The sequence below is a fragment of the Serinus canaria genome, chromosome 24 (genome assembly GCF_022539315.1).
Source record: "Serinus canaria isolate serCan28SL12 chromosome 24, serCan2020, whole genome shotgun sequence".
Lineage (NCBI taxonomy): Eukaryota > Metazoa > Chordata > Aves > Passeriformes > Fringillidae > Serinus > Serinus canaria.
This window is the reverse complement of record NC_066337.1, coordinates 5,853,003-5,878,185: the sequence shown is the minus strand read 5'-3', so window position 1 is coordinate 5,878,185 and position 25,183 is coordinate 5,853,003. Positions and strand designations below refer to the sequence as shown.

General features: G+C 50.7%; 1 protein-coding gene and 1 long non-coding RNA gene across 2 annotated transcripts in view; one reads left to right on the top strand and one right to left on the bottom strand.

Moving 5' to 3' along the window:
• The window catches only part of ALG9 (ALG9 alpha-1,2-mannosyltransferase), an 18,199-nt gene extending 4,089 nt beyond the window's left edge, over window positions 1-14,110 (top strand). Inside the window, 7 exon segments of the mRNA XM_030231919.2 lie at window positions 2,970-3,092; window positions 4,542-4,696; window positions 6,224-6,353; window positions 7,195-7,342; window positions 7,718-7,847; window positions 10,286-10,416; window positions 13,687-14,110. Coding sequence (XP_030087779.2) covers window positions 2,970-3,092; window positions 4,542-4,696; window positions 6,224-6,353; window positions 7,195-7,342; window positions 7,718-7,847; window positions 10,286-10,416; window positions 13,687-13,807 — 938 coding nt within the window. The 3' untranslated portion in view covers window positions 13,808-14,110.
• On the bottom strand, window positions 13,994-25,183 carry LOC127060430 (uncharacterized). Its single transcript, XR_007779493.1, has 2 exons — window positions 20,767-25,183; window positions 13,994-18,032 (listed from the first exon to the last, which is right to left on the bottom strand). It is a non-coding gene; the product is annotated as an uncharacterized LOC127060430 (long non-coding RNA).

Here is a 25,183-nt window from a genome sequence, read left to right as displayed (position 1 = left end):
GCTGCTCTGGGTGGTGCTGAGTGCTGATTTGTCACTTGTGCCTGGCACAGCAGGACAGCAGCTGCTCTGCCACGGCTCTTGGCCTCTGCAGGAAGGCTCTGAAGTGTGGGGCTGGGAGTTTTGTGTAAGTAAACTCCAGGCTCTGTCTCTGATAGGTTTTGGCAGGGCCTTGTGCCTGACCTTTTCCACACTGGTGCATGAGTTGTTTCCAGAGGCCTCCAGGGACCAATCTGTCCTGAAGAGTTTTATTCACAGTGACATTCATACAACATCCTCGGGCTAGTAAAGGAGCCTGCCTGGAATTGCTCTTTAATGCAGTGTGGTCAGGACAACGCTGTGTGTTTAGAGAGCTTCAAAACACTGGGGAAAAATAACACTGCCAGGGGAGATGAAAGGCTGGCCAATCCCTCTTGGCTCTGGAAGCTGGGATTTCCCAACGTTCACATGATGGGGGCAGAGTCACCAGCCCAGATCATCTCCAGTGTAAGCACTGCAGTATTTTTGAGGCAAGATTCAATTAATTTTTTTTCCCTCTGTCTTTAGCAATATGCTCCCTCTACATAAATATTGTCTGTGCAATTAATATTTCCCTGGAGTGGTTAGGTTTCTACAGCCAAGGGAAATAGCTGCCAAGAGTATATCTCTGTTTCTGAGGCTTTGGGGTGTTTTTGTGTACTTAATTTGTGACCAGAGCTTTGTCCCACTTTGGGAAGCTTTATTCAGCTTGGGTGGAAGGTGCTGGAGCTGCTCCTGTGGCACCTTTCTCTGCAGAGCCCTGCTTCCTGAGCAGAGTGAGAATAAACGAGCTGCAGCGAGCAGACTGTTCATTGTAGCAGCACTGAATCAGAACGAGGGCTGTGACTCATGACCAAATTATTGCAGCTTAGTTACTGCTTGCCAGCTGCAGTTCCTGCACTCAGGCTTCAGCCCAGGGTGGGGCTCCTTGTCCTAAAGCTCTTTCACAGCTCCCCTGCTCTGGCCTGAGCTGCCCTCACCATTCCTGTGGTCAAGGTGCAGTGTGGCTAAATTTGATTCACTCCTGAGTTTGAGTTCTGGAATTGCTCCTGGGACCATTCCCAGACCTCAAAGTTCAAAGCATTTTCTCACTGGGTTCTGACAGAGCTTCCAACTGCTTTTCCCCATGGAACCAGTGTGCCAGGAGCTGCCTGGGTGTTCCTTCCCCACTGCTTTCAGCAGTCTGTGTCCTGGATCCCACACCTGCCCAGCTCTGGGATGTGGATCCTTGCAGGAACATTCTCATATTCCCATTACCCTGAGCACGGAGAGTTCTCAGTGCCCCTCCCTGCTTCAAGGATGATGTTCTGGGCCAGGACTGCTCTCCTGCAGTGGGGTCATTCCTTTTTGAGGCTGCAGTTCTGTCTCAGTTCACCTTGAGCCATGTGGATAAGAGGAATAAAATCCCTTTTGCCCTGGGAGGCTTTGAGCCTGAGTGCCTCTGAATGGCTGCGTCACCGCTGAGCCAGCCTGCTGCTCTTTGCCTGCTGTGCACTGTTCTCTTCTCTTTTTTCCCCCTTTTTTTTTTTTTTTTAGCCTCTCACAGAGAAGAAAATCCCCCATTGGAGAAGGAGGGGAGGCTCCAGTGCTTGTTTTTTTCTGGGCAATTCAGTCACACTGCAAAAAAATGTGAGCGAGGAGCTTTTTTAATTTTTTTGGTGAAAGCTGTGCTTCAGAGCAGCTGCTCTGTTTATTAGCAGAGTTATCTGGGCTGTGTTTGCATTGTGGAGGAGTTGTGTTTCACGGAGTGTCCTTCACTCCTGACCCCCAGGCTGCCAAATCTGAATCCAGGGCAGAGAGAGGTGAATTCAGGGTGAATTCCCTTTGCTTTCCATCGCAGCCAGAAAGGCGACAGGATGGTCCCTGGACTTATCCTTCAAAGGTTTAGAACTTATTTATATAATTGCTGTTTGCTTTCAGAGCTAATAACTCAGGGTTTCCTCTATAAACCCAAGCTGCTGGGCCAGGCAGTGACTCCAGTGCCAGGTTTGTGACATCCCCAGTGCAGCTTCTCCCCTTTTTTTAGCTGCAGGAGCTGCAGAGCTCTCGGGTTTTCCTTGCTGCTATTCAGTTGTCTGATTAATTTCAACACGGACCCGATGTAAGTGGCTCTGATTGCAGGAAATTGCTGTGGCATGTGACACATGTCACAACAGTGCAGTGATTAAAGCCCCCGCGTGTCATTTACTGGCTGATTGAGCTAATCACACTGAGAGAGTGGGAAATGTGTGGAGAGGAACTGGCATTCCTCATTGTTAAGGGCTTTAAGCATCCTGAATTAAGAGTCTAAATAAATGACAGTTGGACTGGAGTTTCTTTCAGTTTACATCCTCCAGAGCTTGCAGCCAGCTCCTAAGTGTGGAGGCAGAGCTGCCTGGCTCCTGATGGTGTCAGAACAGGCTGAATTTGGGACATTTAAACAGTGCTGAGTGAAAGGAGGGACCAAACCCAGCACTTAGTGGCAGAGTCTGTGTTGGGGTGAAGTGAGAATACAAACTCCTTTCCTTCCTAATCCTTTTTGGTACCTTTTCTGCTCCTGCCAACCCAGAATGAACATCCTAACTCCAGATTTACATGGCACTGTGAGGTTTTGTGTGACTCCTCTGCAGTTAGAAAGAAAGAATGAATTTGGGGTCAAATTTCCCAGTTTTCCGAGTTTCCCCCTCTGCTCCCTTGCTGTCCCTCTGAATGCAGGGCTGGGCTCTGTCACAGAGCTCTGCTGCCTGTTGGAGTGCTCTGGGACTCATGAGGACCAGGTGTAATACTGACTATTTTTCACCCCAGTGAAAAAAATACGGAGAAAAATCATTTCTGAGCAGGAAGACAGTGAAGTGTCTTGGGCAGGTGTGAGGTACTCTGGTGGGCTGTGTCAGGCAAAGAAGGGCCAAAGCTGCTGCTCCATCCACTCATGCCTGTGTTTCAAACCTCTTCTTTCCTTTTTTCTCACCCTTTAGGTACAGAACCCTGGTACTTCTATTTCATCAATGGCTTTCTGAATTTCAATGTGGTTTTTGTGCTGGCCCTGCTCGTGCTGCCTCTAACCTGTCTGATGGAGTGCCTGCTGCAGAAATTCCGTGGTGAGTGCAGGGTTTGCCTGCCAAAGAGCAGCTTTTCCTCACTGGAAGTGAAACTGGGAGCAGTGAGAGCCTTTGGAGCACCAGGAACCTTCCTGGAGCTCGTTAGGGTTCAGGATTGTTCCTTGCCTCCACCTCAAGAGGAAAAATGTGTTTGAAAAAGCAAGGCTAACAAGGTGTGTGGTTCCTAAGCTTCATTGTGACATTTAATGCATCAGGGAAGGCCCAGTCAGTAATCCTGAAGGGGGAAGAAGCTGAACCTGGTGTTGTTCCCATCTTGTCTGCAACTGGAAATAGGTCGAAACCTTTTGGGATTGCAGCTGGACTGTTCTGGGCACTGTGGGTTTTTCAGCTGCCAGGACTGAGCCCTGCTCTGGGAAGTGTCCCCATGGGTGTGGATACTCTGAGAGTTAAAAAAAAAAAAACAAAAAAAAGAGGAACCAGAACATTCCCTACTTCACAGTGGGCTTTTTCTTGAATAAAATTACATCAGTTTGAGCACATGACGCTTGTAAGTGACTGCAGAGGGGAAGTGTAAATTCCTTTCTGCTGTTTTCCTAAGGAAAATTCACCAAGGCTCAGCAGCAGCCTCCAGATTCATCAGTCCAGTCAGTGCTTTGCTCTCTCTGTTTTTTTTACTGCCTACACCAAACAGTAACACAATCCTCGATGAAAATGTATGTTAAGGGGTGTTTGCTTATGTCTGTTCCTTGGCTGTGAGTGACAAACTCTCAGAAAGCAGTAAAAGCTCAGTAGGAGCTCCTGTAAATGCAAGATTTCCTGCTGTTCCCTTGGTGTTCTTGTACTCAACAGCAGGAGGACTCTGCCAAGTGCTTTGTTCTTATTGTCTGTGAAATGCCGTTGGCTTAATTGCTTAACTCTGCTGTTGGGAGTAGCAAGGGGTAGGAAAGGACTGAAAATTGTCAGGCAGTGAGGAGCCCTCCTCAGTGCGACTGAAATTCAGGGTAATTGTTGTTATTTTTGAATCAGTTATTTCCTCTGTTGAGCAGAAGGCGCCTGGGAGACCTCTCCTGGTGTTATTTTTGTAATGAGGCAATGAAGGCTGGGCAAACTTCAGGCTCCAAACAACCATCTGGGAGGGGAAGGGGAGCTCCTGAGGAGGCCCTTTCTGATCTTTGTGTGTGCAGTGCCCAGCAGGAAACCCAGCACTCCTGTCTGCCTCCTCAGACCTGGCAGTTCCTGATGGCTTTTGTGTCTTGTTGGATCCACTAACACTTCTTTTCTGCTTTTGCTCTTCCTAAGGCCTTTGGGATTGTCAGGATTGTAGGAATCTGCAAAAATCCTCTGAGGAAAATGCCCTGCTGGCTGGCTGGGTGTGTTACCTGGGTTTTAGCACCAGGGTTGCTCAGGACAGGGCGTGTTTGGGTCTCCAGAGTGGGCTCTGGGTGTGAGAGAAGGAATTCTCCTTTGCTGAGGTTTTGTTTCTTCCAGTTCAGAATCTGGGCCGTCCCTACTGGCTGACCCTGGCTCCCATGTACATCTGGATCCTGATTTTCTTCAGCCAGCCCCACAAAGAAGAGAGGTTTCTCTTCCCCATCTACCCCCTCATCTGTCTCTCTGGTGCTGTGGCTCTCTCTGCTCTTCAGGTAAATTCTAGTGGTTTTTAATGAAGAGCTGAGAATATTTCCCAGCTGTTATTTCATGATGACTTTGAGTTGATCTCCAGTCCCAAGTGGGAGTTCCTGGAGTTGTGGTGCTCTAGTGCCAACACCACCAAAATCCAAGAGGTTCCTGAGGGTTCAGTAACCTGCTGATGGAGCTGTGCCTCCTTGGCTGCTCAGCTCTGAGGGCAGCAATGCATTTTGATGTGTCTCAGAAGGAATCCCTCCCTCACTGGGCTGAAAAAAGGCAAAAGGATCTCATTTAAATGTTGGGAATTGCACTGAACATTTGGAAGAGCCAAAACCTGGATGTTTAGTAAACATCACTTGAAACACTTCAGAGAGCAAAGCACTGATACAGACTGAGGTAAACCTTCCCAAAGCTCAGAATTATTCATCTCCTGCTGTTAAAAAGGCTCAGGAATGCAGCCAGGAGTCCCTGCTGCTCCTCCTCTGTCCTGCTGGGCAGCACTGCTGGAGTTCCTGCCCACCCTCAGCCCCTCATCCTTCCCCTGTTCTCACTCTGGATCTCCACCACTCCCAGAGGAGTTCCAGTCCTTGCCCTCACACAGGATCCAGCTGGGAATGTCACCAATTTTCTGGCTCTGACTGAGAATTCCTCTGTGCTCTCAGAACATCACAGAGCAATGTTCATTTATTTTTATTGCAACTATGGCTTGAGGAAAGTTTGGTGTACATTTCTTGCATACTTTGCCACTGTTTGATGACATTTTGCCCAGTGTGGAGCATCCAGCTGAGAATCTGGAACTGATTGCCCACCAGCAGGACAAGCTTGTCACTCTCCCCCTCCAAACTGAGTGGATGTTCTGAGAAAAATGCAAACAGGACAAGAGAAACAGAAACCAGCTGAGGGTAGGGAGTGAATAAGCACTCCTGCAGAACAGCAGGGAGGGACCAAGGCAAGGACTGGATGTATTTCCTCCTGGCTATTCCCAGAAAGGCTTTTTAATTGGAAAAAAAAAAAAACAAACCTAAAGCACCTTTCTTTTGTAATTTTTTTCTTTTTATCAGTTTTTCTTTCATCAGTTTCAGAGTGACTTGTGTTCAAAGCTGGATGCAGAATGTGCTCTGTGGTGTTTTATTCACTTCAAAGCTGTGGTTTGTGCAGGCAGGGTAAACAGCCAGAGGTCACTCTGGAAATCTGGGTCATGGAGCTCGTGTTAGGCAATTCAGCCCAGCATGGAAAATCAGGTGAGTGTGCAGGAACTTCTGAAAAGGACCCTGGTTCACCTGGGAACAGCCCAGCTGGAGCCCCTGAGAGAGCACTTTAGGTCCAGAGGCCTTCCTAGGGAAAAGAGCTGAAATACCCAAATTATCACTTAAATATGACTAAACCCCAGGAGTTTCTGTGCATTTTGGTGGCTCTGAATTTAAAAATCTGGTGGGGGATACACTGTTGTGAGAGCTTTATGAAAAATGAGAATTTTGCTGAATGGATCAGAGTTGGAGTAACTTCGTATTGTCTCTCTTTTTTTTAATCTCTTCCCTGAGAAATGTTACCACTTCATCTTCCAGCGCTACCGCCTGGAGCACTACACAGTGTCCTCCAACTGGCTGGCCCTGGGGACTGTCCTCCTCTTTGGCCTTTTGTCACTGTCACGCTCTGTTGCCTTGTTCAAAGGTTGGTGTTTCACATTTGCCCTCTGCCCTCCTGGCTCTTGGCTCAGGGCTGCAGAAGTTGTGCTGCAGAAAAGGGATCTCAAGCACGGCCAAGGGAGTTGGGAGAGTGAGCTGAAATCCCTCAAGGAAGAGCTGGAGGGAGTGAGGCAGGAGAAGACACAGGATTCCCAGCAGGAAGGAGGAGGTTTCATAGTGTGGTCTCCTGCTGGATTCCCCCACAAAGGTTTTGCTTGAAAACCTTCAAATTCTGTTACCTGTGTCCTGCAGGCAGTGTAGTTTATTGAGAAGTTTGTCCTTGAGAAGTTTGGGTGTTGTTGCTGCAGGGGAAGGAATAAGTTCTGCTGGTCACCATTAATTAATTATTAATTATACATTCATCTATATGTATGGATGGATGGGAATTCATACATACAGAATTACATCACTTAAAAATCCTCTTCACCTTCCACCAGTAAACTCCACTGATCTAAAACCCGACTGGTATTCAAGCAGATACTTCAGCTTTCAAATAGATAATCCCACCTGGAAAAGCATTTTCCTGTGTAAAACTGGAATTAGGTGCATGAGTCGTAAGTGGAGATGGAATCAAAGCCTTCCCACCTCATCATTAATTTTTTGGGTTTTGGTGGCCATTGACAGCCAGGACAGGGAAATGTGAATAAAATTGCCAGGGGCACCAAGGGTAAGAGGGGAAGCTTTGAATGCAGCCACTTCTTGACACAGTCCAGTTCATTTATTCACTGAGTTACCAGTGAAAAATTTATCCTGGGAACAATTTTTGTAGGCTTTGATTAAATACCCCTCTTACTTTACCCTTAATGATGGTTTTCTGCCTCCCACAGGCTACCACGGGCCCCTGGACCTGTACCCTGAATTCCACAGGATTGCCACTGACCCCAGCATCCACACGGTGCCAGAGGGGAGGCCAGTCCATGTCTGTGTGGGAAAGGAGTGGCACAGGTTCCCCAGCAGCTTCCTGCTGCCTGACAAGTGAGTGCTGCCCTGGGGAAGGTGCACGCAGGGCAGGTGGGTGACGAGGGGCACGGTCACGGGTGTGGGGAGCCCTCCCCCTTGGATCTCTGCTGTCACCAGCAGGGTCACAAACACTGCTAGAGTGCCCAGATAAAGGATTCTGGAAGTTTTTGATGAGCACAGTGGCCACAGGTTCCTGGGAATCCCTGGTGTTCCTGGGGATGGAGTCCTTGGTTCTGGTTTTGGTGCTCAAAAGTACCCAAATAAAGGATTCTGGAGGTTTTTGATGAGCACACTGGCCACAGGTTCCTGGGAATCCCTGGTGTTCCTGGGAATGGGGTCCATGGTTCTGGTTTTGGGGCTCTCACACACTGTTCTCCCTGCTCTCTGCAGCTGGCAGCTCCAGTTCATCCTGTCAGAATTCCGGGGCCAGCTGCCCAAACCCTTTGCCAAGGGGCCCTTGGCCACCAGGATCATTCCTGCAGACATGAACGACCAGAACAAGGAGGAGCCATCTCGATATGTAAGGATTTGTTCCTGCTTTCTTTCCCTTACCTCGCTGGGTAATTGAAATTATTGCAATGCCTCTCCCCATTTCTGCTTCCTGGGGAGTTCCAGAGCACAACTGGTCTCTCTGCAGCACTTGGAAATCTCCCCATTCTTGTGAGTGGCTTCTGTTTGCCTTTCATCTGCCAGTTTGAAGACATAATGATAATAAAAGAAGCAGCAGAAGTAAGAACTCCTAATTATTGCAGTTTTGGGTTTAGTGTAGTGTGTTAATGTGATCACAGGAATGAGTAATTTGAAGTCCCCCACAGAAGATATTTGTCACTGAGCAGGAATTGAAATTTTCCTCTTTTATTTCTTTTTAAATATAAAACTATTCATCATATTTTCAACTGAGGAGGAGGAACTTAATTTGGAACTGAATTGCATTAGTGGGACTCTGCTAAGATAATGTGTATTGGTATTATTGATTTATTTCCTGGTTGAACTAAACTAAACCAGTGCACAGATAGGAATGTCTTAAAAGCATTGCTAGCTAGCATGTTTAAAATGACTGACAGGTTCAATCTTGGCAGTCTTCTGGGTTAAAATTCTTATTTTGAGGCTCATTATGCAGTTACTGGAAATGGGAAGGAGGCGTGTTCCCACCTGAGAGGAGCTGTCTGCTGCAGTGCATTTAATTTATGAAATCTTTAACTGGGGCTTATTTTTAGCACAGACAGCTGGCTGCTCCAGCCTGTGACTAATAGAGCAAGTGACTAATAGAGCAAAACACACTTTTGTTTCATGCTTGTTCCTTAATGTCACCCTACAACTTTGTACTTTCTCATGCAAGCTCAAGGGCCTAGGACTTGAGAAATCAGAAATTAAACAGGGGCTTAAAACTCTCTAATTACACCAAGAGATCAAGATCTTTCCCCAGATTAATGAGCATGAGCATATTCAGATTTTTTTTAAAAGTAGAAGAATAATTAGTAAGAACTGGACAGGAGTGTGAGAGGGGATAAATCTAAACAGCGTGAGGCTGCTGGTCATTTAAAGGGGAGAAAACAAATGGTTCAGAGGATTATCTGAGCCATGGATAAAACCTTTAATGGCTGTGATCCCACTGTTTCAGGTGTGAGTATCTATTACTGCTCTGCTTGGAAATGGAAGAGGGAACCTCAGTGTTCCTGTTGCTATGAGACACTGGGAAAGAGTGATTTGATCTTGCTTTGCAATCTCTCTTTCCTTAATCACAGCGAGCTGCACTTACCTTGCACTTGCCCAGCTGGGGAGGTGCATTTGCCTCTGAAAGTGCTAAGAAAGAGATAAGGAATATTATTCCTTCCCAAGATAGATCCAAGCAGGACCAGCAGATGAGGCCTGAAAGCTGCTAACAGCAGCTGCCCTCAGAGAAAGGAGGTTTTGAGCACTTTCTCTTCACTTCTGACCCCCTCCAGACCCCGTGGCAGCAGCAGATGTGCCCTTAGCTCCAGCTCTGGGCTGTTCCCACCCCTGTCAGCCAGGATGGGATCCAACCCAGCTCTCCTCCACTTGGCAGAGCAGTGGTATCAAATAAAGAAAGAGTGGGAGGAGGAAAAGGAAAGGGGAGCAGAAGAGGAGAGGATGTAATTTAGAAATCCCTCGCAGCTTTGTTCAGTAGAACTCGTTCCTTTCTTTCATTTCAAGGTCTGTGCATCACCCAAGCCTTGTGTAAATGCCCAGATCAATGCAGAGGTGCTGTTGGCCCTCAGAGCAGGAGGAATGTCATCCTTGGCTTCACTGGAACGTGTGAAAATACAGGAGAAACGTGGCTTGCACCTGGAATTTGGAGTCCCAGCCCTTTCCGGGCAGCATTTAGGATGAGACAAGTGAGGTCCTTGAGGCAGCAACTTGTCTTTCTCTGAATGATTCTACATCACTTCCAGAAAAACTGGGTTAGTGGTTTGGGAGTCCTTCTGCTAATGAGCCAGAGCCTCTCCCAGGGCCTGGAATGTTCCCTCACACAGAGCAAGACGTGGATTCAGCATCCTGAGCTGCGTTTCCTGTGGTGTAATTTCATTTGCCACTCAGTTGTGATGCCACAGAGCCATCTGCTATCCACCTAATTAAATTGTTTCCAGCCTAAATTGTTACATTAAACCCCAAAGGTGCTTCAGAAAAGGGATCTCAAAGGAAGTTGGCAGTAAAATTTTGTGGGAGAGTGAGCTGAAATCCCTCAAGGAAGAGCTGGAGGGAGTGAGGCAGGAGAAGACACAGGATTCCCAGCAGGAAGGAGGAGGTTTCATAGAGTGGTCTCCTGCTGGATTCCTCCTGGTTTTGCTTGAAAACCTTCAAATTCTGTTACCTGTGTCCTGCACAAAGCATTTCACCTGCTGCTGCTGGGAGTGCAGCCCCCTTTGGGCTGCTGTGGATGAGCACAGAACCAAACCCCCAGGAAATAAAGCCAGCCCTGTCTGTGTGTCCCTGCAGATTGACATCTCCAAGTGCCACTACCTGGTGGACTTGGACACAGCAGCAGAGACCCCCAGGGAGCCAAGGTACTCCTCCAACAGAGAGGAGTGGGTGACCATTGCCTACAAGCCATTCCTTGATGCTTCCAGGTAGGATTTGCACTTTGGAGAGGGAGGGATTGGGGCAGTCTGGGATTTCTGTTTGCAGAAGTGGGCAGGGAGGAGAGAGCCATGGGCAAATGCCAGCTTAGAATGCAATTCCCAGCAAAATGGAGCCTTTGTCAAACTCCTGCTTGCAAAATTGATGACCTAAGTTGCTTTGGAGGGTGAAACTCTGTGAGGAGGGTGGTGAGGAGTATTTTTATAAAGAAACAAACAATTTCTCTATAAAGCCTCCTGCTGAAGCAATGTTTTTTGGGGTTGCTTTCCAAAGAAATGAGGTGGATGTCACCTCTCAGGAGATTTTTCACTCTGTTCTGTCCCAGCCAGATTGAAGACAGGTATAAATCATCAGAGGGGATGAGCTGTGACAGATGTTGTGAGAGAGGAGGCAGTCAGCAGGGCCACACCTTGGTCAGGCACCAGAGAATCCATGGGGAGATCCCTGCTGGGGTCTGTTCTGCAGGGCTGTGCTGCTCACTGAGCACCTGCTGCAGAGTCTGGCCAGGAGTCTCTGTGAGGAGCAGGCTGGGATTTGCTCTCCTCCAGGCTCTCAGGGACTGGGATCAGGGCTGTCCAGCTGGGAATGCTGTTCCTGCATTCCTGCAAGCACAAGAACCCTCCTCATCTGTATGAGGATGTGGTTGAGCCCTTCAGAGCTCATGAAGGTGTCACCCCAGGACAGAGACTGGAAGAACCCCTGTAACAAACCAAGCCAGAGTTCAGTGCCCTCCTGTTTTCCATGAGAGACCTGATTGCTTCCTGGTGCTTGGGCCCTGCACGGAGCAGGGCAAGGGTGGGAATGTTTGAGCAGCTCCCAGGAGGGCTCTGCTGTTCCCAGCTCCCTGACACAAACTGCTTTCCTTGGCAGGGTCTTCCCTGAGCTGCATTTTCCAGGAGAACCTGCTGGAACATTGGGGCAGCACTTGGGGAAGGGAGAAGGAGGTGGCCAATGAATTTTATTAATGAGGCAATTGAGGCATCAAAGGCACTCCTTGTGCAGAGTATTTGCCCTTAAATGTGCATTTCTGCTTTAAAGGCACCTTTGTGTGTTCTGACAGCTGCTTTATCTTGCTTGCTTGATCTTTGGAGCTGAGTTGAGGTTTCAGGTTTGCAGCTCTGTGGTTGCAAACCATCAGGCACCTCCCCAGCTCAGCCCAAAGTGCAGCTTTTGTGTGAAAATCGATGAAATCAGTGAAATCAATGACCCCAGCAGCTGAGTTCAGTCCTGCTGCACTGGAGGCTTTGGGGCTCACTGCGAGTCTCCCATTGACGTCAGCAAGTGCAAATGTAAATCTCAGCTGGCTCTGATAAATGGTGCTGCTAATTGAATTAGAGAGCACTCCAAGCCACCAGCTAATTATGCTCCTCAGGAAGCTGCTTTGCCAAGGTCCATTTAATTCTATATTGGCTGAATGCTCTGAATCTGGCACAGAAAAGGGGAAATATATCACAGCTCCCCTCTGAGGAGCACATATTTTCCAGCTCTTTAGGGCTGAGCTGTCTGCTTGCTCCAAACACTTGGGTTTTCCATCAAAAAAAAAAAAATTCTCAGTGCAAAATTAATGATTGGGTCACCTTGCTGGAGCATAGCATTACCCTGCTTTGATAGGAGGCTGTCTTGTTCCCTTTAATGGTGTTTTCCTCGAGTTGTTTTCCATATTTTTGTTTTTAAAGCAGCTGAATTACTTCTGAAATGTGTGCCTTGGTACAGAACTTAACCTCCAGAGGAAGTGCAAACATTAAAGGGTTCTCAGAGAGCTTTGATCATGAGCTTCTTGTGGCTGGGAGGCACTGGGACCTGCCCAGGTGGCACTGGGACCTGCCCAGGTGGCACTGGGACCTGCCCAGGTGGCTCTGGGACCTGCCCAGGTGGCTCTGTGGCAGAGTTCAGCTTCCTCCTGCCATTCCCTGCTCTGCTCCCTTCTCTTGCTCTCTCTGAGCTCTGCTGTCACCAAACTCAGGTTACAAAATGCACTTTCAGGAGGGATCTCTCCCCACTGCAGGTGTCCAAGTGCTGCCAGTCCATGTTAGTCTGGGAATTTGGGAACATCTGGAACATCTTCACTCGGGATTTCCTTCCATCCCACAACAGCTTCCTCTGGCACTGCTGGAGCAGTTTTTGAGCTGTTTCTCCTGAAATTGAGGCAGAAACAGGCTTAGCTCCAAGGCTCTCTGTGGTTCCAGCTCTGGGAGCTGCTCTGTCCTGCAGCAGTGCCTCCTGCAGAGCCCAAAACCCCTGGAAAAGCAGCCCCTGCCCAGCCAGCCTGGAGCAGCCCTGGCCCTGCTGCTGGGAGCTGAGTGCTGATCCAGGCTCCACACACTCCGTCTCTGGGGGACAAATTTAGCAGCAAATGCAAATAGAACATTAAATACATTCCCTGTCATCTGTCACCCAGCCCCTTCCCTGTGCCATCTGCTGTCTGAGGTGGCTGAGCTGACACAGGGAGGTGACAGGAGGTGAAGGTTCCCTCTCTCTCTGAGCTGGGAGGGTCCCAGCTGAGCCCAGCCTGGCTGTGCCCGAGCCTCGGCAGCCCCGGGGGAGATGCAGCTCCCAGTGGCAGTTCCTGCCTTTGTTTTCCAGCTGCGTTTTTGAAAGATCTCCAGTGCAGGCAAACAAAACACAATTCATCTTTCTGCTGGAAAAAAAAAATCGCTAGAATTGGGTGTCCAGAGCAGCAGAGCTGGGGGCTGAAGTGACCAGCAAGAGTGTGCCATCCTGAGCTCTCAGCAGTCCAGATCTCAGAGCTGTTGCTGCTGCTTTTCCCAGCTTCCTGTGACTGGGGTGACACTTGGGGCTGGCAAGGGTTGATATTTTCCCATCCAGGTGATCTTAAAGACAAAAAGAGAAGCTGTGGTGCTGGGGAAGCAAAACTCTGCCTCAGCCCCGACTTCAGTGAGTTGCTGGGATTTTTGAAGCCTCACAAAGCTCAGAGCTGCTCTGAAGGAGGTTTTATTTGTCCAGACCTGGACTCTACCATGAGTGAGAGATTACATTCATTCACAACGCTCTCAGCCAGCACAGCTCCAGCAATTAGCAACCCAATCAAAGGTGCTAATTTCACCCAGACATCATTAAGCCCTCCGAGCTCCACTGCTCCAGGTTTTGAAAGGCTGAGAAATGCCAGCTCCATTGGCAGGGCATGGGGTGAGGGTGGGTTTTAGGGCTGCCCAGCCCTCTGAAATTCAGTATTCGCACAGAGCAGCGGGTTGGGCTCTGAGGGGATGATTTGCTTTTCCTTTCCCTCCCTGCTGCCCCAGGTCCTCGCAGCTGCTGCGGGCGTTCTACATCCCGCTGCTGTCGGAGCAGCACACGCGCTACGCCAACTACAGCATCCTCAAGGCCCGCAGGAGGCAGCCCAGGAGGAAACTGGGGGGCTAGGACACACCTGGGCCAGCCCAAAAAGCCACCCAGAGCGTCTGCTGGCACTCCTGGACAGCCCCCTGAGCCTCTGCAGCTCCCTGTGGGAAGGATGGGGCCGGGAGCATTCCCCGAGCAGCTCTGGCAGCCTCTGCTCCTCTGCCTGAAGCCACTGGAAAATCCAGCAGCCACCTGGGGATGGGCTGGCCCTGCTGCTCCCCGTGTCCCCTCTCATGGCAGAGAAGAGAAAAATGGAAAATAAAATGGCCCTCTTACACCAGAGAAGAGAAAAATGGAAAATAAAATGGAAGATAAGATGGGTTATCCCTGCTGCTGCCTGTGTTCCCACTTACACCAGAGGAGAGAAAAATGGAAAATAAACCAGGGTGGCACCCTGAGGTTCTGCTCCAGGCTGCAAATGTGGGAAAATCCAGCTGAAATTCTCTCTGTCTCTCCCCCACCCACCCCTCTGCTCTCCTCACCTGCTGTCTTTCACCCAGGGAAGTTTTTTTCAGGTAACAAAGCTTAGGAATTTTCCAAGGGGTGAAGGAGGAAGAACACCTGGCTGACAATGAACTGGAATGCACGGAATCTCCAGGAGTGAACCATGGAGCACCACAGAGGAACAGCCAAAGCTGCTCTGTCCAGGAGACATTTCCAGGGCTAAACCTCCACTTTTGGGAAGAAAGAACCAAACTGGGACAATTATGTGTTTAATGGGATCAGTGTTTGTGTTATCTGTGAAGCCAAGTGTTTGTTTGCTATTTATAATGTTTTTTTCAAGATCCTTTGACTTCTAGACTTCAGCATCTTAGAAATTCTGGAATCATCCAGAGAGGAGAAGGATGAATCCTTTTTTATTTTTTTTTTCAGTTCTGTTTCCCAGAATAGCCAGGATGTGTTACGTGGGTCCAACGTGCCTCAGAGCAGTGCTGTGCTTGTTACATTTCCATTTTTAAATGTGCAGCATCACCAGCTGGATGGAGGGAGCTGTTTTCACTCACATCCCTGGAATTCTGTGGGATGGGATTGGGATTGGGATTGGGATTGGGATTTGGATTGGGATGGAGCACAGGGGAGGTTCTGCACCTCCTCCTTGCCGTGGCTGTGGTTGGGCTGGCCTGAGCTGGGGGACTGGGGAGCAGATTTGGGGATCCATGTCTTGGTTCAGGTGGTGGGTGCAGCTCTCAGCAGGGTGGGAGGGCTGTGATCCAACCTGATCCTGCTGGGACAGAGCAGGAGGAGCTGGATCAGCAGCAGGACTGGGCTGAATCAGCATCAGCCTCAGAAACAGGAGGAGGTTCTGAATCCCATTAAGGTTTTTTTAATGCTACAACCAGTGCCCTGCCACGGAGGATTTCACTGTACCCCACTCCTGGGGCAGCAGCTGGGAGCTGAGGCTCTAAATTCAGATCTGGGGGGGTGTGAGTGGTGCCATCCTTGGGGAGATGCAGCTCTCACCTTCCCAGGTGGCTGCAGTGGGGCTCTGGGGGTTTCATGCAGTGGTGGCTGGGGAGGGCAGGGCTGAGCCCAGGTTCTGTGTCTGTGTTCATCCTCTCCCCCCTCCCAGCTCTGCCCTCAGGAGAGCTCACACAGGGCTCTGGGGTGCTGCTAAACCCAAACCAGAGCTTGCCCTGCTCCTTCCTCTTCCCTTGCTAACCCCTGGCCTGAAATCACAGCGAGCACCACCCAGCAGTGATTGCAGCAGCTCTGGGCTGCTGCTGCTGTCACTGTCACTGTCCCAGCCTCAGCCCATGATTGGTGTGGGCACAGGGCAGCAAACACCCCCTGGAAACCACCGTGGCTGCTCCACCTTTCTTCCCACTTGGATTCCTGTTCTGGAGCTGATAACCTGGCCATGATTAGGAGTTATCAGCGTTTTCCAGAGGAACACAGCGAGTGTTTGTCCCTGGGAGGAAGCAGGGCAGTGCTGTCCCTCGCTGTGCTGCCAGCCCAGAGTCCTGCTGGGGGGGTGAATGATGGGGTGAGATCACCCAGCCTGCAAACACCTTCCACAGAAAGGGGGAAGCTCCTGTGTCCCACTCAGTGCTCTAGGCTCCTCCAAGGGTGAAGCTCCTGTGTCCCACCCAGTGCTCTGGGCTCCTCCTTGTGGCTTTAGTGTAACCCCTGTCCAGCCTGAGGGAGCACAGAGGAATTGTGTGTAGAAATGAGCAGCCTGGGAAGGCTCAGGGTGAGGAGCAGGGTGGGGAGCTGCTCCCTGAAATGACCCAGCCTCAGAACAGCCTGTGCAGGTGCTGCCCAGCCCAGCCCTGTTCTCTCCCTTGCACAAAGTCGAGGCTGTTTTGACCTTTCCTGTTTTTCATCCTCCCCTGGGAGCTGCTGGGGAAGCTCCAACACTTTGAGTCAGCAGGCAGCAGCTCCAGGGCTCTGGTTGTGGCCTTGGTGGTGATTCACCCTGCCAGCTCTGGGCTGGGACCTGCCCGGTGCTCAGGGCACAGCAGGGTTGGGGTCTCACCTTGATTTTGGGGACAGGTGGCTTTTCCACACCGCTGGCACCCTCTGCAGCAGGTGCAGCCCTTCCCTGAGCCTTGTGCCAGGGCTGCTCAGGTGTGAGAATCCAGAGGGTCAGAGCAGTCCCAGGTCTGGCTCCTTCCCTCACAGCTTCCTGGGAACCTGCTCTGGGGACAGGAGCTCTGTGCAGCTCTGCCTGAATCACACACAACCCAAACCCTATTATTAGACTCTGGAAACTGCTGCCTTAGAGACAGCTCTGCTTATAAATACCCATGGTTTTCTCTCTGGCTCTCCAAGGAAAAGGGATCTCTGCTTGGCCAGAACCTGCCTGAACTGCTGTGGGGGCTTCTCCCCACCTGAGCTCCTCCTTCCAGCCCCCCAAATTCCAGCTGGTGGGGGGCAGTGAGATATCCTCCCCAGTGTCAGCAGGGTGGCAAATCCCAGATCCAGCTGGTTCTGTGATCCCTCAGTTCTCCTCTGCAGGCTGTGCTCGGTGCTGGCTGCACTTCCTGACCTCTGTCTCTCCTTTCCAGCCGGTCCCTGGTGGGGACCTTGGGGACCAGGGACAGAAGGGGAGGGAGGTTCCCCCTCTCCAGCCACGGACACCACCAGGAACACCTGAAAAATGTCTTGGACAGCTGCAGAACCACCTTCAGGAGGGAAGGTGCTGCTGACCTGTCCCTGCTGCTGCTGGGACAGCCCTGGGGGTTCAGCCTCAGCTCTCCCAGGTGGTTCTGCAGGTGTTCAAGGCGTTTTTCAGGGGTTCCTGGTGGTTTCCAGGGCTGGAGAGGGGAACCTCCCTCCCCTTATGTCCCTGGGCTGCAGTGGATGATCCCTGCCTAATTGGGATTATTTGTGGATCTCATTTTCTCCAGAGAGCTGACACTTATTGACAGATAATCCATCCTCTATGGAAAAGTCAGCATTAATTGCTTCCTCTCAGTTGGGCTCCCCGGGCTCTGGCTCGCAGAGTTTGCTAACAAACATTGGAAATCCCTGGCAGCCCAAAGAAAAACTGGTGGGAGCTGCTTGGGAATCCAGGGCTGTGCTTGTCCTTCCTAGCAGGGACAGGCCTGGAGAGGGGAGTCCTTGAGAAGGAGTTGGTGCAATCCTCACTCAGTTTTTGGGCCCAGATAGGTGAGAGGGAGCAGTAATTTATGAGGGAAATGGGTCTGATTGTCCATTTCGTGAAAATCAGGAGAACGAGGCAGAACAAACCACAGGACATTTTTATTTTCCTTTTTTTCCATTGCAAAAACTCGCTGGGATTCTGGCTGCAGTGTGTTTTCAGGCAGGGAGGTGTTTAAATGTTTAAAGAAAAGGGAAAGGAAGATTTCAGGGAGCTCACCAACAGCATCAGGGTTGGCAGGGCTGCCTCTGAAATGTCACCTGGGCTCCGGTGTGCTGTGCTGCATCAATGATTTGCAGGAGCAGCAGCTCTGAGCTGGGCCTGTCAGATGATCCAGAGCTGTGTTCCAGCCCCCCAAATCTGCTTTTCCCCTCAGCTGTCCCCAGGCAGGGCCCTCCTGCTCCTCCAGGAAGGGGCTGTGCTTGGGAAGGGGGGTGAATTTGGGCATTTTTTGCAGCTCTGTGCGACCAGAATAAATCCTGGGGAGCCTTGACAAGAATCCTGGGATCTGGGGGGGAAGCCATGGAACCTTTTCAGTCACTGTTTGAACCCTCACAGGGGAGGGAGGGGAATCAAGCCCCAAAGCCAGGCTGTTGTTTTGCCTCTCCTGTGGGAGTAGGAATGGGTTTGGTCTCTCTCAACCTCTCAGGTTCAAGCCCAGATTGGACTGAATTAGAACATGGTGAGGACCTTTCTGAGGGAAAGAGGAGAAGTTTAGGTTGGATATCGTGGAGAAATCCACAGCTGGAGCTGGGCCAGGGAGGTTTAAGTTGGGTGTCAGGGCAGTGTTCTTGCCCTAGATGTGTTGGTCACAGGGAATGGTGACATTCCCCATTGGACCCTGCTCTCAGGGATGCCCAGGGTGGGATTTTGGGGTGTCTGTGCAGGGCCAGGAGCTGCACTCCACACCCCCGTGGGTCCCCTCCATTCAGGATATTCCATGATCTGTTGTTTTTGCTGGTGAGTTCACAGCTGTGTTTCTGTGGACTCTGCACCTCCCAGAGGGGTGATGAGAGCTGTTGATGTGTTTTTGTGCTCTGTTCTTCACTCCCTAAATAGCTCTGGCCAGTTCTGCTCAGCTGACTGAAGGGCTGATGCTGCTTGGACAGCAAATCCTGCCCAGGGAAACTGGTGCAGGCAAAAGCTGATTCCTGCCACCCCTGCAGGGGATCAGGGCAGGGAGGGTCCAGCATCTCCCCGGGAGGAGCTGGGCTTGGCTTCCTGCTCTGCTGGAGCACTCTGTGCTCCACTCTGGCTCCAGGGGTGTGGAGAACCCATTTCCCTGCCATGGGAATTCTCTGGATGTTTTTAGCACCCTCTGGGGTTCCTCTGCCCCTTCAGGGCCATTGGCACATGGCATTCTGCCATGGTGCAGATCAATCCTCCAGCACCACCTTCCAGAAATATTTGCTGGGGGATTTCCTTGTGTTTTGTGTTCCTGTGGCTGGGGAGGGCTCCTCCTCTGTGCCACCAGAAAGGAGGATGAGCTGGCTTTTCCCCCTCAGCCAGTCAATATTTACTCTCCCAGGCAAGCTGTTGAAATGCTGCTGCTCTCTTGGGTTTGGTGTTTGTTCCTCCTGCCTCGCTGGAATCTTGCCCCAGAGTCTCCCACACTGGCAGCTTTTGTTTGTGCAGCAGTGGCACGTGGGTGTTCCTGAAGACAGGGCTGGGGGAGCTTCCAGGGCCTGCCAGGTCCTGTTTGCATCCTCTCCTCTGGCACTGGGGGCAGTGAGGGCTGAGCTCCGGGGCCCTTCCTGAGGGGCTCAGAGCAGGACAGGCCCCTCTCAGGGGCGCTTTGGAACTCAGGCTTTGGGCAATTCCTGCTGGGCCAGAGCTGCTGGGGTTTTGGGGTTTTCTGGGTGTTTTTGTGGTGTTTTTTGTGGTGGTTTTTTGACCTTGCTGCATCCAGAGCTGGTGGATCCCCTGGCAGGGGAAATCAGGCCCCATTTCCTTTTCCACCAGCACCTGTGAGAGTTCTGTGACCAAACCCGAGGTTAAAGCCCTTCAGAACCTTTCTGAGCTGGATTACCTGAAACTTGGGATGGCCCAGACAGATGGGTTGCCATGGCAACGCCTCTGTTCCAGCCCATCTGCCCCAAGGGATGCTGGAGTTTGGGCAGGGGAAGCCACGGGGTCATTTTTTCAGCCCCAAGGTGAAATCCTGCTCCCACAGAAATCCAGGAGGGAAAGGAACAAGGATGGGAAGGGAGTCCTGATAAACAAACTCTGCCAGAGCTGTGTCCAAAGGGATTTTTGGTGTGTGCCCCAGTGTGTGCAGCATTGCCAGGAGCTTTGTCACTGCAGGTCCTTGGTCTCTTCCTTTTCAATTACTGAAACCCCTAATTTCCCGAGAACTGCAATTCCTGTGATCCCCAAGAATGTTTTTTCCAGAGAGGAATTGACATTTGCTGCCCTGCCCTTCAGCTCAGCGTTCCCTTTCTGCTTCTCTAAGAGGCTTGAAGATCCTCCCTGGCAAAGATCTCCCCTGGCAAACTGTTGGGTTTGTTAGAGTTGTTTGGCTGCAGCAGGAAACTTTTCTCCTCCTCTGCTAGGGGAAGGCAGCCTGCTCCTTAATTGCTTTCTGCAGCTTGGCCAAGTGAAACCCATCTCTGTGCCCTCGGAGCTGGAGCCAAAACAAAATATCCCTAATGGGAAGAACATTGCCCTGATAGCCAGCTTAAACCTCCTTGGCCCAGCTCCAGCTGTGGATTTCTCCCAAATATCCAACCTAAACTTCTCTTCTTTCAGTTACAAAGGTCCTCATGTTGTTCTAATTCAGTCCAGTCTGGGCTTGAACCTGAGAGGTTGAGGGAGACCAAACCTATCCTTGTGCTGAGGGACTCCTCCCTGGGTGAGCCTGGCCCCAAGCCCCTCTCTCCTGGATTTGTGACCTCTGGAAGAGGAAGATTTAAAGGTCTTGTGTGCAGGAGGGCTCCCCACTGGTTTTGGAGGGGATTTGCACCAGTTTATCTTCGTTTGGTTCTGCCTCAGGAAGGAGAAGTCTTTGGTAAAAAGGTGTTTGTTTTACCAGCTGGATTCATCTCTCCTGCTGGGAATTATTTGGTCAGTTCATCACTTTTGGTCTGGTTGGTTTCTGCTCTGCCCTTTGCACTTTGAGCTGTTTTGAGGGGTTTATTCAAAGCCTCAGTTCCATCATTTCCTACCCTGCCTGGTGCAGTCAAAAGTGAGGGTGGGGAGTGGGGAGAACAAACCCTGGGAGGCCTTGACAAGAATCCATGGAACTGGGGGGGAAGCCATGGAACCTTTTCAGTCACTGTTTGAACCCTCACAGGGGAGGGAGGGGAATCAAGCCCCAAAGCCAGGCTGTTGTTTTGCCTCTCCAGTGGGAGTAGGAATGGGTTTGGTCTCCCTCAACCTCTCGGGTTCAAGCCCAGATTGGACTGAATTAGAACATGGTGAGGACCTTTCTGAGGGAAAGAGGAGAAGTTTAGGTTGGGTACTGGGGAGAAATCCTTCCCTGTGAGGTGGTTTTAAACCCTGATTTCAGAGGGGAGGGTTGCTCCCAATCTCAGCTCCTTTTGGTTATCAGCTCAAATGTGTGGCTGTTCCCCCTTTGTCCTCTTTTATTTCTCTTTTTGAGCCTCTTCAGGAGGTCTCTGGGTGTGGAAAGGTTTCCTCCATCCTCCAGTGAACAACTCAGGAGCTGAGCTTGCCTTCCCCTCTGAGTCTCTCCAGGTTATTTTTGGGCAGTTTGCAATTAATTCTTTTGGAGAAAAAAAAAAAAAAAAAGCCACCAAACCAATTAGAAATGCCATTGTGGCTTCTAAGAACTGTTGATAAAAAAATAAATCAGCCCTTTTAAAGGCTGGTATTCTGGGACAAATCCCCCAGGGAAAGGGAAAAATGTGGCTGTGTCGTGCCAGGGCTCCAGGCAACGTGTTCCAAACAAACCAGAAATGGAGGGTTCTGCTTCCACCCTGCTCCTCTCAGCCAGCCCCCAGTTCTGAGCCAGGGGTGGCCCTGGCATGAGCTGCTTCTGCACCCTTGTTTTCCTGCTGCTGCTGCTCTGGGTTTATCTTGATTCAATTCTGCAGGTCAGGATGGAATTACTGGGGCTTCTTGGAGCTCAGGGAGCAGAGTGACTTTCCTGAGCCTTCCCCCAAAATTCCTGGTGTTTCACCTGCTGGAATGAAGTGAATGGCATTGAGTATTTGCTTTTCCAGTGCATCTTGCCCTGTGGAATATGAAATGCACCAGTTGTTGTCATTATTGTCAATATTTAAGATAAATTAGGTCCAAGAACTGAGAAACAGCTGATCTTCCTGAAGCTCTGGCCTCTCTCCAAAGATGGGATTATTTCCAATAAACATTCAGGAGAGCTGGAGTGGTTGGGGGCAGGAGTTTCTTTGGAGGCAGAGGTGGAGGGTTGAGCTGGGAAGGGTTGAAGGCAGAGGTCCCAAAGGAGGTCAAGGTTTTGCTTCTTTTTGAGGGAGCTTGGCCCAGCTGGGATCTGTGTCTGCTGGCCAGGGGTGATTTGGGGCTGGCAATGGGAATTGTGGTGGGGGGCAGTGAGGGCTGAGCTCCGGGGCCCTTCCTGAGGGGCTCAGAGCAGGACAGGCCCCTCTCAGGGGCTGCTTTGGAACTCAGGCTTTGGGCAATTCCTGCTGGGCCAGAGCTGCTGGGGTTTGGGGTTTTCTGGGTGGTTTTGTGGTGGTTTTTTGTGGTGTTTTCTGTGGTGTTTTTTGTGGTGTTTTTGTGGTGTTTTTTGTGGTGGTTTTTGTGGTGTTTTTTGTAGTGTTTTTGTGGTGTTTTTATGATGTTTTTGTGGTGTTTTTTGTGGTGTTTTTGTGGTGTTTTTTGTGGTGTTTTTGTGGTGGTTTTTGTGGTGTTTTTTGTGGTGGTTTTTGTGGTGTTTTTGTGGTGTTTTTATGATGTTTTTGTGGTGTTTTTGTGGTGTTTTTTGTGGTAGTTTTTTGACCTTGCTGCATCCAGAGCTGGTGGATCCCTTGGCAGGGGAAATCAGGCCCCAGTTCCTTTTCCACCAGCACCTGTGAGAGTTCTGTGACCAAACCCGAGGGGAAGGGGAAGGGTTAAAGCCCTTCAGAACCTTCCTGAGCTGGATTACCTGAAACTTGGGATGGCCCAGACAGATGTGTTGCCATGGCAACGGCTCCAAGGAAACGCTGCAGGGAAAGGGGAACCGCAGCCCTGCCCTGCCCCTGCCCCAGCTCCTGCTGGCAGGCCCTGATTAGTGGGAATAATTAATTATCCCTCCACCAGCCCCTCCGGTGACGCCAGCAGGGCTAACGAGGCTCGGCTGATAATTTGCTGTTAATTTGCTGCCTTAATGACGATGTTCTCCCCCTTTGGCTCGCGGGGAAGGGGGAGTTAAAGCCACTTTTTCTGCGGGCTTGTTCTTCTCTGACCCCACCCAGGGCTGGGAGTCCGGGGCAAGGGAATTCCTGAGCTCTGGGTTCAGCCTGAAGAGCCCTGCTGTGGGAACAGCTCGCCCAGTTTGATGGGAAGCTGGAACTGGTGGGGATGCTGGGCTCATCTTCCAGCTCCAGGAGGTTCCTGAGAGGAGGATTGTGCCCTTACAGGTGTTCAGAGCTCCTCACCTGCCTTCTTGGGCTGTTCTGGTTTGCTGAAGGACAGGACTCAGCTCCTGCGGGCTCCTTTGCCATGAAAAGGAGATTTTTGGTGAAGTTGAAGCTCCTGATTCCCCAGACCAGGAGTTTCTCCAAGTGACCAAGATGTAAATTGTTAATTGACAGAACAGCCTGCCCTGGAACAGGAAAATAATGCTTTTTATGCTTTTCCCCCCCTTCTGAGAGGTTTTGCTCTCTGCAATCTGTGTGTGACACCACCCGAGCTGAGCTTTCAAAGAGACAGAGAAGCTGAAGGGATTAATTTTGGTAGCAAAATACATTCTGTACCATTGTGGTGGGGGCTGGTGGTCCTGGAGAACAGTGCCTGGCTCTGCTGAAGTGTTTCCCATGGCAACAGCCCCCTGTGCCTGCAGGCTCCGAGCTCAGGGGAGGCGGACCCAGGTGATCCCAGGGCCCTGGCAGACCCAGGTGATCCCAGGGCCCTGGCAGACCCAGGTGATCCCAGCCCTGGCAGACCCAGGTGATCCCAGGGCCCTGGCAGACCCAGGTGATCCCGGCCCTGGCAGACCCAGGTGATCCCAGCCCTGGCAGACCCAGGTGATTCAGGCCCTGGCAGACCCAGGTGATCCCGGCCCTGGTTTCATTCCCCTCTTGGTGTCAGCACTGTTCCCTCCCAACTCCGCTCTCCAGCAGGGACTTCTGAGCTCCCAGAATGTGCCTGGGCTCAGCAGGGCCCTCTCAGCTTGGTCCATGTCCATTTGGGGGTATTTTGGGAGCAAACCTTCCATTTGGGGGTATTTTGGGAGCAAACCTTCCATCTGGGGGTATTTTGGGAGCAAACCTTCCATCTGGGGGTATTTTGGGAGCAAACCTTCCATTAGCTCCCTGGGTGTGAGAGGTTTTGCTGCTGCTCTGCAGAGCAGCCCCACACGGATCCTTATCAAATCCCTGTTGCCTTTATTTGCTGATAAGTCACCCCAGCAGGGGCTGTTACATAAAACCCCACTCTGGCATTTCCCTGGCAGGAAATCACCACCTTCAGGGAGCTTTTAGAGCAGAGAGAGCTCTCCTGAAAGGCCCATATTGAAACTCAGGAAACGTCGAGTGACAGCTCTGGGGAGAACAGAGCTTTCCTGGGAGGGATGGGGGATTGGAAACCCTGGGAAAATGGGCAGAGAGAACTTTTAAAATAAGAGAAAATGAAGTTAAAACCTGCTGCAGCCTCGTGGCCACATCCCTGGGGGGTGTGTGCTCCTTTTGGGGTTGCCTGGGATGATTCCTTAGGGCAGCCCTGCTGCTGTCCCCATGGTCGCCCTGGGCTCGGTGTGGCTTTGGATCTGTCAGTTCCTTTTGGAGCTGTCAGGCTCCAGTTTCTCAATCTTTACCCCCCACCCACTGCTTATTTCCCCCCCAGGGTTAACTCTTGTCCTTTGTAAGAGTTGTGGCACAGATTTTCTGTGGTTATTAAATTATCAGCACTGGATGGAATTCTCTGCTGCTGGAGCTGCAGGTATGATTTTTCATCAGGGGCCATTTTTATTGAATTAGAGGATGCTCCTTCCTTGATTTCAGTTTCCACTCAATCTTGTGGTTTTACACTCAAATTAACCTCAAATTAAATTTCTTGGTTTGCCTGCATGTCCGGGCTCTTCCACAATTCACTTTTTGTTCTGCTAATTTTTAACCACTGGGAATCAGGAAAACCTGTCCAAAATCAGGTGAATATCAGGTTTGGCCCACACAGAGCCTTTTCCTTCAGCCTTGCAAACCCCAGGCAGTGGCACTGAGTTATTCTCTGTACCTCGAGGTGCAAGCAATGGAATCCTCAAAGCCCTGGGGGCAGAAACATTTCCCTTCTTTCTCCACTCCTTTCCCAATTCTTGTCCCTCTGAGGGTTTGCCTCACATTCCCAGCTGATGCCCCATGGGAGTCACCCAATTAGAAGTTTCTTTTCACCACATTTCAGATGAGCTCTCTGCCATCTGACCTCCCCTCCAATGCAACATTCCCACCAGAAAATCCCTGAATCAGCAAAACCCTCTGCTGGCTGAACTTGCAGCTCCTTCCCCACAGTGACCTGCTCGGCCACGGTCCCATCAGGGGCAGGGTTGCAGAATTTGTGCCTCATTTTCCAGTCCTGCACTTTGTCCAGCAGTGCAGGGAGAAAGGGGGGAGAGGAGAATCAATTCCTGCTGGAATTTTACAGTCAGTCTGACATATTCC